General features: G+C 46.1%; 1 protein-coding gene across 9 annotated transcripts in view; it reads right to left on the bottom strand.

Annotated features, from left to right (window-relative positions):
* fat1a (FAT atypical cadherin 1a) overlaps positions 1–12,171 on the bottom strand; it is a 52,573-nt gene that overhangs the window by 15,877 nt on the left and 24,525 nt on the right. For 7 of the 9 annotated variants that reach the window (XR_001965296.2, XR_001965297.2, XR_001965298.2 and 4 more), the window contains exons 5-11: positions 10,918–11,247; positions 10,621–10,831; positions 10,129–10,197; positions 9,607–9,746; positions 6,501–6,776; positions 6,115–6,325; positions 1,626–5,699 (exon numbers count right to left, since the gene is read on the bottom strand). Coding sequence is in view for 5 of the 9 variants with exons in the window: in XM_018735799.2 (XP_018591315.2) it covers positions 1,626–5,699; positions 6,115–6,325; positions 6,501–6,776; positions 9,607–9,746; positions 10,129–10,197; positions 10,621–10,831; positions 10,918–11,247 (5,311 nt within the window). In the remaining 4 variants the exon portion in view is untranslated. The remainder of the gene's footprint in view (positions 1–1,625; positions 5,700–6,114; positions 6,326–6,500; positions 6,777–9,606; positions 9,747–10,128; positions 10,198–10,620; positions 10,832–10,917; positions 11,248–12,171) is intronic. The other 2 variants (XM_018735801.2, XM_018735802.2) reach the window with 1 other exon arrangement.

The following is a 12,171-nucleotide window of genomic DNA, read 5'->3' as shown; positions in this document are numbered from 1 at the left end:
CTTGGAACAGATGTGTGCACAACTTAATTAGCACCAGAGGTTTTGCATGTGCCCAGTCAGTTTAAGACTTTTGAGAGAACGAGTTATTTTTTTTCTTCAACGACTCAAATACTTAACTCGTGCTTTCAGCTAATTTACTTTTAATGTAATAAGCCTTCTAGGGATCTTCTACTAAGCCACCTTGGGACCAAAGGAATGGCACTAAGATAGTTCGAGTCCCACCTATCTGACAGATTCTATCAAGTGGTCTGACTGGGCTCCCATTCTTCTTCTCTGCCTCTTTCAACTGGTGTCCTGCAGGGCTTGGTACTGGGCCCTCTGCTCTTCTCGATCTACTTCTCCTCCCTTGGCCCTGTCATTGACTACTATGGATTAAAATGCCACCGCTACGCTGATGATACGCAGCTCTTCCTCTCCTGTCCACCTCGAGCATCGGACATTTCCGCGTGCATTGCTGCCTGCCTGTCGAACATCTCCGCACGGATGTCTGATCGTCGCCTCCAACTCAACCTCTCCAAAACAGAGATCCTACACCTCCCAGCTGGCCCGTCTTCCTCGCACGTTCTCTTGATCAAACTGGACAACTCGCTCATTTTGCCGACCTCCTCGGCTAAGAGTCTGAGAGACTCGAGTCTATCGTGACTATCTTTCTCTCAGCACACCGAAGCCGCAACCCGGACCTGCGGATACATCCTGCATAACACCCGCAGGATCCGTCCTTACCTCACAACCGACTCTGCCTAACTACAGGCCATGCTGACATCCCATCTGGATACTGCAGCTCTCTCGCGTGGCCTTCCCGCTACTGGCATGAAACCTCTACAGCCGATACAGAACGCTGCTGCTGCCCGAGTTGTGTTTGACTTGCCGAAGCATTCTACTCGTTTCTCTGCACTGGCTTCCTATAGCTGCCCGGATCAATCAAGACCCTGGTTATAGCCTGCAAATGCATCAACAGAACTGCTCCCAGCTATCTACAAGACTTGATTATCCGCTACATCCCAACCAGACCGCTACGCTCATCTACTTCTGCCAGCTTGGTGGTGCCACGCATGAAAGGTAAAGCACTGAGGTTCTCGGTTGTGGCTCTGTCGTGGTGGAACACCCCCGGCCCCCCCGACCCCATTCAGAACTGCCAAATCTTCACCCACATTTAAAAAGGGTCTTAACACTCACCTCCTCTAGACTCACTTCACCCATGATCTCTTAAGTTCATGCAAGGTATAAATGTTCATGCACTATAACTTTAAGGTAATGCCTGGATCAATCCCTTACACAGCTACTCCTGCAACGTAACAAATGTTTACTGTACATGCATTTCAAAAAAACATCTAGGAAGGTGATTAGAAATCGTTGATATTCTGGTAAAGTTTTATGCAGCTACTTGTGTGATGAACATTGGTGCACATGGTGAAAGGAACTAACCGTGCTTAATCACACATCTGCAACTATGTCTTTCTCCTAAGGTAATGCACATATTGTGTTTTCTATGAGATGTACGTCGCTCTGGAGAAAAGCGTCTGCTAAATTAATTAAATGTAAATGTAATGTAAATTACTGTTTATGAGGCATGTAGAGAACACATATCAACATTGTGACTTCCAAAAGGAAGACAGTGCACTGACCTGTTATAAAGTAACTAACTTGCTTGTTCATGTCCTCTGTATCGTCATCAGTGGTGCTGAGAATGGCAATGACTCCGCTGGGTGGGGGATCATCTTCACTCACGGTACCTTTATAGACCTTGGCTGTAAAACGCGGTGGGTTGTCATTAACGTCAGCCACAGTCACCTCCACTTTGGTGCTGGCAATCAGCTGTCTCTTCTCTCCTCTGTCGGTGGCTATTAGGGCCACGGTGTATGTGCTCCGCCTCTCCCGGTCCAGCTCTTTCAGGGTGGTCAGCCAGCCATTCTCGCCATTAATGGCAAACAGCTCTGCGATTTCTTCAGTCTCCTGTTTCTGGTCCAGGCTGTAAACAACTTGTCCGTTTGTACCAGAGTCCCGATCGTTGGCCTTCACCTGGATCACTGGGGTGCCCCCTGGCAGGTTCTCCACCACAATTGCCTTGTAAGGGTTGGACTCAAAGAAGGGGGTATTGTCATTGATGTCCTTCACCTGAATGCTAATGTCCACAGAGGACACAGTTTCAATGCCTTCGTGGATGCTTTGTGCCAGCAATGTGAGCTGGTACCACTTGGTCGTTTCATGGTCAAGGTTCTTCTCCAGTTTCAGACTGCCAGTGTCTCGGTCAACAACAAAAACCTCATCCTGATTGCTCTCAGGAGTGTTTCCTCTGACAAGGCTATACACAACAGGTTGTTCACTCTCTGCTTGAATAACATCAATCTCTGACCCCACTGACAGGTCTTCAGCTAATGCAAACCTATAGTGAGGTTCAACAAACTTTGGCACAGGAACTTCAGGAGCCAGTATTTGGATGTACACAGGTACAACAGACTGTTTTGGTGGATTCCCTGCATCCTTCGCCCTGACATAGAATGTGTAAAGGTCATTTTCAAGTCCAATGAGGCTTTCCCTCGTTACAATGGCACCGCTGTAGGGATGGATCTCAAAGTTTTCCACTACATTTTCTACCTCGGCCTCAATGGTGTAGGTAATGTCAGCATTGCTGCCTTCATCCATGTCAGATGCTGCGACCCTCAACACTGTGGTTCCCCTTAGAACATCTGATGCAACGTTTGCTCTGTATTCTGCTGCCCTAAATTGTGGGGCATTATCGTTGATGTCAGTTAGGACGACATTAACAATGCAAAATCCCACCTTTCCACCCCCATCTTTAGCCATCAAACTTACAGAGATAACCTTCTCTTTTAGGTTCTCGCGGTCTAGGACCTCAAGAGCATAAACCTCTCCGTTGTCGTTAACAGAAAATTTGTCTCTGGCAAAGTCATTCACAATGTAGTATGACACCTGTCCATAGGTGCCCGAGTCGGGGTCAATGGCTTTGGTTTCTGCAATCAGTGTGCCAACTGGGGAATTCTCCACAAGTTCTACCACATATTCCATCTGAGTAAAAGAAGGGCTGTGAAAGTTGGCACCAGTGACTACAATCGTGACCACAACTGAGCTTCTGAACACTCCGTCAGACACAGACACTTCCAGATCATAACTCGATTCCATTTGCACCTTGCGATGATTTGAAATAAAAATTGCACCAGTTTCCCGGTCAATGGCAAAGTTTTGGTCCTCGTTTCCAGTGACGATGGAGAACTCCAGTTTTCCCACATCAGAACGATCCGGATCAGAAGCCTGCACTTGTGTGACAAAATGCCCACGAGAAGCAAGTTCACTGACAGTAGCATTGTATAACTGCTGGGTGAAGACAGGAGCATTGTCATTGACATCTGTCAAGTAAATTGTCACAGTCACTTCGCTGGAAAGAGCAGGGACTCCAGCATCCACAGCCCTCACAATCAACTCATGTCGAGATGCCTCCTCGAAGTCCAACATGTGGGCTGTCCAGATAATACCGCTGTCCCAATCAATGGTGAAATAACTGGTATTCTTTCCTGCATCTTCAACTAGCTGATATGAAATTAATTTGTTGTTGCCCGAGTCCAAGTCTGTAGCGGTCACCTGCAACACAGATGTGCCAGGGGTAGAGGCCTCCGAGAGGCTTACGTTGTACTGGTTTGACTGAAACACTGGGTTATTATCATTGACATCTTCCAGAATAATGTCCACAAAAACCTCAGCATGTGCCCCAGTCAGAGAGTCTGTTGCTCTCACACTTAACTTATAGGCAGGGTGCATTTCAAAATCTAGTGGTTTGAATACATGTATGACCCCAGTGTTGAAGCTGATGGAAAACTGGCTGAGTGGATCTCCTTCTTCTATGGTGTACACAACTCGGGGTCCCTCAGAGTCACTGGCCTGGACGTGGACTACTGGAGCACGTAGTGGTATGTTCTCTGGAATTTCTATGCTGTAAAAGGGCTTTTCAAACATGGGAACAGCTCTGTCCACAACTCTTATGGACACCTCGACCACTGATGAAAGGGCTGGATCCCCTCCATCTTTGGCCATGACAGAAATTACAAACTCTGTGTTGAGAGCATCCTTTTCCAACCTCCTCTTTAAAGAAATTTCACCTGATGGACTTATCTGGAAATGCTTGTGATGTTCGGTGAGGTGGTAATGGATCTCAGCATTCCTGCCAACATCTCTGTCCACTGCAGTCACCTGCCTGATGACCTGACCCACTTCTGCCTCCATCTGCACTAGAGCGTGGTACGGCAAATTGACAAACGCTGGCTCATTGTCATTCTCATCTTCAATGGTCACCTTTACAAGAACGTGGGCCACCCCAGATGATCTGTCTTCCTTTGTCACCTGCACAACAATATCAAATGAGTTCTGCTCTTCGCGGTCAAATGGTATGCCTGTAGTGGAGAGCACCCCAGACGTATGGCCAATCTTAAACCTCCTGTCAGGATTCAGTATAGCATAAAACATTGGCTCATTCACACGGTTCCCCACAGCAGCAATGATAGCAACAGTCTTGTTCTCTGCTGAGTTTTCACGAACAGAGGCTGTGTATAACTCCTGAGTAAACTTCAGGCTGCTCTCCTTGTTCTCCCCCACATTTATTTTTACTGAGGTCATGTTGGCAAACCTTCCATCAGAAACCCTTACTCGCAACTCGTATCTGCTTCTGAGCTGGGTGACATTCTGAATGGAAATTATACCTGTGTTCGGATCCATCCTGAATTTATCGCCAATGTTGCCGCCCGAAATGGAGAAGAAAAGCTTGGAATTTGGCCCAGAGTCCGCATCGGTGGCATTTATCGCAATCACTTGGACACCTTTGTAAGTTGGCAAGATGACAGAAGCCTCATACAGGGGTTGGCTGAATTGTGGAGAGCAGTCATTGATGTCTCTGACTAGGACTGTCACATTGGCTGCTGTCTCAGCAAATAAACGTGGCATTCCCATGTCGTGAACCTGCACGGTGAAGCGAAACAAGCTCCTGTCTTCATAGTCTAGCACAGCGATGGTCCTTATAGCTCCTGTGCTGGAGTCAATGGCAAAGTAGTTGTGGGCAAATGGCTCCACAATCTGATAGACCAACATTGCATTGGAGTCTCTGTCTGCATCTGTGGCCCGGATCACCAATGGAGAGTTGTCTCCTGTGAGAACCATGGTGTTTACTGGGGCTGACTCACTGACCACACCTTTGAATTCACGCTCCATGAAGACCGGAGCGTTGTCATTTTCGTCCTTCAGGTGTATTAAGAGCGTTGTGTTACTGGCCAGGCCAGCCATGCTGGTCCCCTGCACTACCAGCCTGTATGAAGGCAATGTCTCAAAGTCCAAAATCTTCTGAGTGACCACCACACCAGAGTTGGGATTAATATCGAAAGCACTGTCCACGTTTCCACCTTTTATCTGGTAGAAGACGGAAGACTGGCTGGACGCTGTGGCTAAACTTACAAATGTTCCAGGCAGAGCTGTTTCACTGACCTCAGCAGAGAACTCCTTACTGGTGAATCTAGGTACGGCATTATCAGATACTGTTACCATAATCTGGATGGTTGTCACTGCACTCAGTGGAGGAAGTCCTTTATCAGTAGCCTTCACAACCAGATCAAATTGGTTCTTGCTGCTGCGATCAAGCTCCTTCGCGACCATTATCGTGCCAAGGACAGGGTCAATAGCAAATGAATTCGCAACATTTCCTGTTGAAAAAGAAGGAAAAAACAAAAAACAAAAGATGGATTACCACATTAGTTCAAGTATTGATTTTCATTCTACAGGGAAACGGGGATCTATGCAATTAAAATCAGTGTAATTTCATCCTCTTGAGACAAATTAAATTAAACCATTAGGATATTAAGAACGAACAAAGCTGAGACCACCAGCTCCCATTAGCATAATTCTGGCCAGGGATCATGTAAACAGCAGACTTCTGTATTTAAGATGTGATAAGTGACGGAAGTAATTAACAGCTTTTTTAACACTACTAAATACAGGGGACTGACTAATCACCAGCAAACTGATGCAACTGCATACTGCAGTTTTCTAGGCTCCAGTCAATGTCATTATCCCTATACACAGCATCTATCCCCTTGAGGGGACCACAGAGAGGTGTACCTGACTCTATGCTGTAGATGATCTCGGCATTGCGGCCTGTGTCTTTGTCGCGAGCAGTGACCTGCAGTACAGCAGAACCCACAGAGGCGGACTCAAACACACGGCCCAAATAGGCAGAACTTGTGAACCATGGTGCGTTGTCATTGGCATCCTCCACATTTATGATTACTCTCACAAGGTTCCTCTTCACTGGAATGTCCTGGTCACGCACCTGTAAGTTAAAAAATGACTTGCATAAATGCCTGTTTGCCTACACAGTGATTTTGTTTTTTCCATTTCTTGAACAAGTCCATAGCCAGCGAGTATAAAGGGCACAGAATGGAACATTCAGGGTATGACAACAAACAGAAGATGTGTTTTCGAGAGATGGTGTTTAAAGAACATACCATCACAGTCAGGATGTGTCGTCGCATGGTCTCATGATCTAGGTGCTCAGTGGTGTAGAGAACACCCGTCCCAGGCTCCAGACGGAATTTCCTCAGACTGAACGGGTCAGTGCTGCTCAGTAGTGTGTATGTCAGCTTGTTCTTCTCATCTCGGTCGGTAGCGCTGACCCGTAGGACCGCAGTCTCGGGTGCCGTGTCCTCAGGGACGCTGATCTCATACTTGGGCTGGGAGAATTGGGGCCGGTGGTTGTTGGTGTCGATGATGCGGATGGAGACCTATTGCAGAGAGAGCCGCTGTGAGCGTTCCATCACAGCTCCAGCACTGACTGAAGGCTGGCAAAATTCTGCCTTGCTAAATCAACTGTTTTAGCTTTGATTCTATGTGACTTGGCCTCACAAGAATACATACTGTTCAAGAAAAGAAACCATATTATCAGTATTAGCAATTCTCAAGAAACAAGTTAAAAAAAAAAAAAAAAAACAGACTGTCACACAACTAAATTATACAGGTGGTGGGGAAAATGTTTTCTCTCGAAGCCTTTTCCCCAATGTTTGTCTCTTCAATTCTGTTCAATATGACATTTACGATCCATCTAAGATTTAAAAAAAAAAAAGTACAGACTGGTCAAGCTGTAATAAAAGGTTAAAAGAACTTTCAATTTACCAAGACACAACTTATAAGCCAACACACAAACTGGCTTATTCTCTTCATATCAACTGTTTGAGAAATTGATATTTACAGAGGGCAAGAGCTGAACCTGTAATTTTTAAGGGTGGCATGTTGGCACAGTGAGTAGCGCTGCTGTCTCATAGCGCCTGGCTGGTGCGAGGGGACGTGGGTTCAATCCCTGCTCGGCCTGTGTGGAGTATACATGTTCTCCCTGTGTCTGTGCAGGTTTTCTCCAGTTGCTCTGGTTTCCTCCCACAGTCCAAACACATGCTGTTCAGGTTCACCCATAGTGTGTGAGTGATAGAGAGAGTGTGTGTGTTCTGTTGATGCATGGATGAGTGACCCATTGTAAGTAGTGTATCTAGCAGTGTAAGTCACCTTGGTGAATAAGGTGTGTGGGCTGATAACACTACACAGAGCTCATTGGAAGTTGCTTTGGAGAAAAGCATCTCCTAAATAAGTAAATGTAAAGACAACAAACAATATTACTAAACAAAAGCCCAAAAGGCAGAGTACAAAAACACTGCAACCACAGCCTGCCATTTTTACAGCTTCATAAAAAAGGTACCCATAAATGTGTGAATTTACTGAGCCTCCTGGTTTTACATGCCTAGAAGACAGAGACACACATTCCTTCTCAAACTTGTTTTGCTCTTGTAGCACCAAACCCTCAGCAGACACCAGGGGGCGACACTCCCCATTAGCCATTTTCTGCATTCTCCATCCTGGAGTGTGGATAATCTCTAATGAATGAACACTGGGCAACACAATAAGGCTTTGCTCCTCACTAATGGGTACCTGACACTGAAAAGGGTGTGTGGTATGTTAGCTGTGGCAGTGCCAGTTCTGCAGTGGCATGGGGGAGTTGAGGGACCCGCCTCTGTTTCAGGACAGCACTGGAGTAATGGTGGGAGCAATGTACCACAGAAACAGGCACTCTGCATCACAGTAAAGGTGGACCTGGTTCCTTGGATTCCTGCCTACAAAGAAACCATGGTGGAGTAGCTTACCAGCAGACTACACATGATCACTGGTCTGCTGCCAGCAGTCACCTCATCCTGATACAAATATGCCACGTTATGCTCACAAGAAGGGACACCAAGAGGGTAATAACTCAAAGAGACCATACATGAGCCATGGAATGCAGGTTCACAACTCCCAGCCTGCTATTCTTCTTCTCAGCCATGAAGTTCCATATAAATTTTACATAACATTTTTGAGGAGTTGATAAAGACCAAATGGGGGTGCGGTGGCGCAGTGGGTTGGACCGCAGTCCTGCTCTCTGGTGGGTCTGGGGTTCAAGTCCCGCTTGGGGTGCCTTGTGGCGGACTGGCGTCCCGTCCTGGGTGTGTCCCCTTCCCCCTCTGGCCTTACGCCCTGTGTTGCTGGGTAGGCTCCGGTTCCCTGTGACCCCGTAAGGGACAAGCAGTTCTGAAAATGTGTGTGTGTGTGTGTGTGTGTGTGTGTGTGTGATAAAGACCATTACATTTGCAGATGAGGAAAATGAGAAGTCTGAAGCCAAGAACACAGCTAAACAAAGATCACAAGGATATGAAATGTGGATTTGAAGGAAAAAAAAGTGAACAAGGGGACACAATCCAAAATGTTCTCACTGTTACAGAAACACTCATTTGGATTAAGTTATGCTGCTAAACTGGTTTGTTATAAAAAAGAGCTTTCGTTCACTCAATCTGTCTGGTATTTACTTCTCAGTTTTTGCTGCAGAAAAGGAAAAAATGAAAAGTTACATTTCATAACCCAAAATTTCAATGTAGAATCACGTTGAAGCTGGAAAGGTGGCACTGGACCTGAGAAATGCCAAAAAATTTGCACATCACTTGCTGCCTGGGGAGGACTGGAAATTAAAACAAGAACTTGAATAAATTCTACAATTTTTACTCTGGAGTTTGCTTAAGGAACAGTGTGACTAATTGTGCCATGCTCACCTAACCCCTACACACACTGCCAGCAAGCTGCCCTGCAGCAAGGGCTTCTGGGAATGTCTGTCTTTGTTATGAAGGACCTGAAGAATTCAAGCTACGATGAAGGTAGGCACAAAAGGTGAAACGATGCAAGAAGCCAACAATGACTCATGCTAAATAATCTGATGAATCACTAAGAAATACTAAAAGAACATGAAGCAAGGGTGTCCATTAACTTGGAAGGCACTTATTTTTCCCATTAGCTTGTTTGAAGAAATCTAGTCTTGTAAACTTGATAGAAGGGCAGCTGCAACATGTAAACCGAGAAACACTCCATGGACTAAGAGCAAGTCGCAAGACAAACAAATACAAAAAGACAAAAACACCTTTAACTGGTTATTTTTTTCCCTGCAGTTAGCTGTAATCAGTTGGCCTCATTACATAACATGGGTGATCAAAGAAAGATCTGGAACAAATTCACCTTCCCTGCACATTTCATCGGTGAGCGAATTACCTGGGTGCTAACAGATCTGGTTCCGTCTGTGGCTTCCACAGTCAGGTTATAACTGGACCGCTGCTCGGCATCCAGTGGCCTGGCCACGATGATCGTTCCACTGCCCTTGCCCACGTCAAAACGGCTGTCGTGGTTACCTCCTGGTTTCCCCATATAGGAAGGGGGAAAAGGACACCAAGTGAGTGTTGTGCACTTTTTGGGAAATACGCACATGACTACATATCTGAGAGCTTATGGCTGACAGTGGCAAACAAATTCAACTATGCAGTAAAAAATAGCATGACACGAAGGGCACATCAATACCAACATGATATGTGTACAGCTGCTATATAAATGTTAAGATAAGTAAAAAGAGAGGTTCTGAAAACCCAAAGTTTAGGAAGTAGTGGAGGGACCACCAGTTTAGTCACACTGATGCAGCCACTACATTTCACAGGCACCACACAAGGTCACATGATCACAACCGTTCAAACAGGTCTCTTAGAACACAAGAGCAGCAGATTCTGAGATCACAGAAGATACCTTCTGCTGTACAGTTCAGGTCACAAGCCATCTGAACGATGGAGAACACTTCTTTAGCCTGAGTGTCTCCTTGCCAATCCAATTAAATGAAACAAAAACAGAATAAAAAAAATGTTCCAGAAAAAAAAAAAAAAAAAAAAAAAAAAAAAGAGGCAAAAAGCACAAAAACACAGGAGAGAAAGAGAGAGAGAGCTGTCAGTCAAGGAAGGCAGGTTACAAGGAGGAGAAAAGCACTGAGTACAAGGAAAACTCATTGAGTCACATGCCATGCAGGGAGACAGATTAGCAGCAACACAGAAGGTTTTAGCCGTTCACAGGCTCACACTTCAGATCAGGTACAATTGTGTGCTAAGCCACACAATGTGTGAATCTAATGAAGTAAGCCAATTAAAAACACAACACTTTGCAGAAAGTGGTAAGGTCCTGCTTCCCTCTACTCTCAGCAAGCAGTGGGTACAAAGGAAGGGATGGGCAAATCTGCAGCAAGGATACCTGTGATCTCGAACCAGACAGGTGTGTCTACGGGTTCGGTCGTGATGACTCCCACCATGTGGGCCACGGGATCACTCTCCATAACAGAGAAGGAGAAGGATGGCTCATCAAAGGCTAGCGGCTGGGCGGACGGTTTGGGTTTGGGAATCCATTCAAGGTGCAGCCGACAGGTGGACCACTTCTGGGGGCGTCCATTGTCCACCGCTTTGATCTGCAGATGATGACAAATAACTTGCCCTTAAGCTGTGGACAAAACTTGCCGCTAAGCAAATGCTTAAAGTAAGAAAGCATACTCACAGTGAGAATGTCATACTCTCCAGCTGACGAGTACTTTTTAGAAGACACCAATCCAGTCTTTGGCTCGATGAAGAACTTTCCATGCTCGTCCCCTTCCTCAATGCTGTAGGAGATCTCTGCATTGGGACCCTCATCCCGATCTGAAGCCACAACCCTGTAGACAGGCTCACGGCGAGAAGTCCGCTCCCGTTCCGGCTTCTCCCGCTCCGGAAGCTTGATCTTATAGATCTTCTCCAGGAACTGTGGCCGGTTGTCGTTCTCGTCCAACACGTGCACAATGACCCGGACCACTGTGGACCTGGCGGGAGTCCCGTGGTCGGTCACTGTGACCTTTGGGGTGAAAATTAACAACTTAAGTCAAACTTGAAATTTTTTTAAAGGTTTTCTTTAAAAGAAAATGAATTTCTGGGCATAGATGTACAACTAGACATTTGTTATACAAATAATTAAACTATTTTAAACACATATATGGTTAGACAAACTAAAAAAAAGCTATTTTAGAGATGATGGCTGACTCCATATCCATATGTAATTCCCCTTTCACTTGGTAGCTCCCCAGTATAGCTGTCAGTCAGTCAATCAGCGAGTGAAACTGAAGGCATTGCCTTATGCAGCTATGTTACCATCACTAGAGAGCCTATATCAAGTCAGAACCATCAAGAGCGCCATTAACATCATCAAGGACAACAGTCATCCCCAGCACAGTCTCTTCACACCCTTACCATCAGGCAGACGCTACAGGAGTGTTAAAGCCAGAACTTCAAGGCTGAAAAACAGTTTTTACCCACAGGCCATCAGGCTTGTGAACGACACCCATCCACTGCCTCTCCACCCATCACGGTAGACACAGATTACCCTCTGAGCCTGAGAGGTGTCAACTACCCCCCATCCTTCCTACACACATACACATCCACAACGCCAACAACATCAGAGACCACAGACTACCTCCGCATACCTTGCACACACAAATACACATCCCCTTTCAGCTGGAAATAGACCCAATCTACCGCTGCAGGACTTTGCACATGTACAACTTCCATGTTTACATTGCACACTGCACGCTTTATATACGTATATAACTTTGTATCTTGCACACACACGCGCACACACACTTTCTGAACCGCTAGTCCCATACGGGGTCGCGGGGAGCCGGAGCCTAACCCGGCAACTCAGGGTGTAAGGCCGGAGGGGGAGGGGACACACCCAGGATGGGACGCCAGTCCGTCGCAAGGAACCCCAAGCGGGACTCGAACT

Source organism: Scleropages formosus, chromosome 16 (assembly GCF_900964775.1).
Source record: "Scleropages formosus chromosome 16, fSclFor1.1, whole genome shotgun sequence".
Lineage (NCBI taxonomy): Eukaryota > Metazoa > Chordata > Actinopteri > Osteoglossiformes > Osteoglossidae > Scleropages > Scleropages formosus.
Note: the sequence above shows the minus strand (reverse complement) of the source record. Positions and strands in the feature narration are given on the sequence as shown.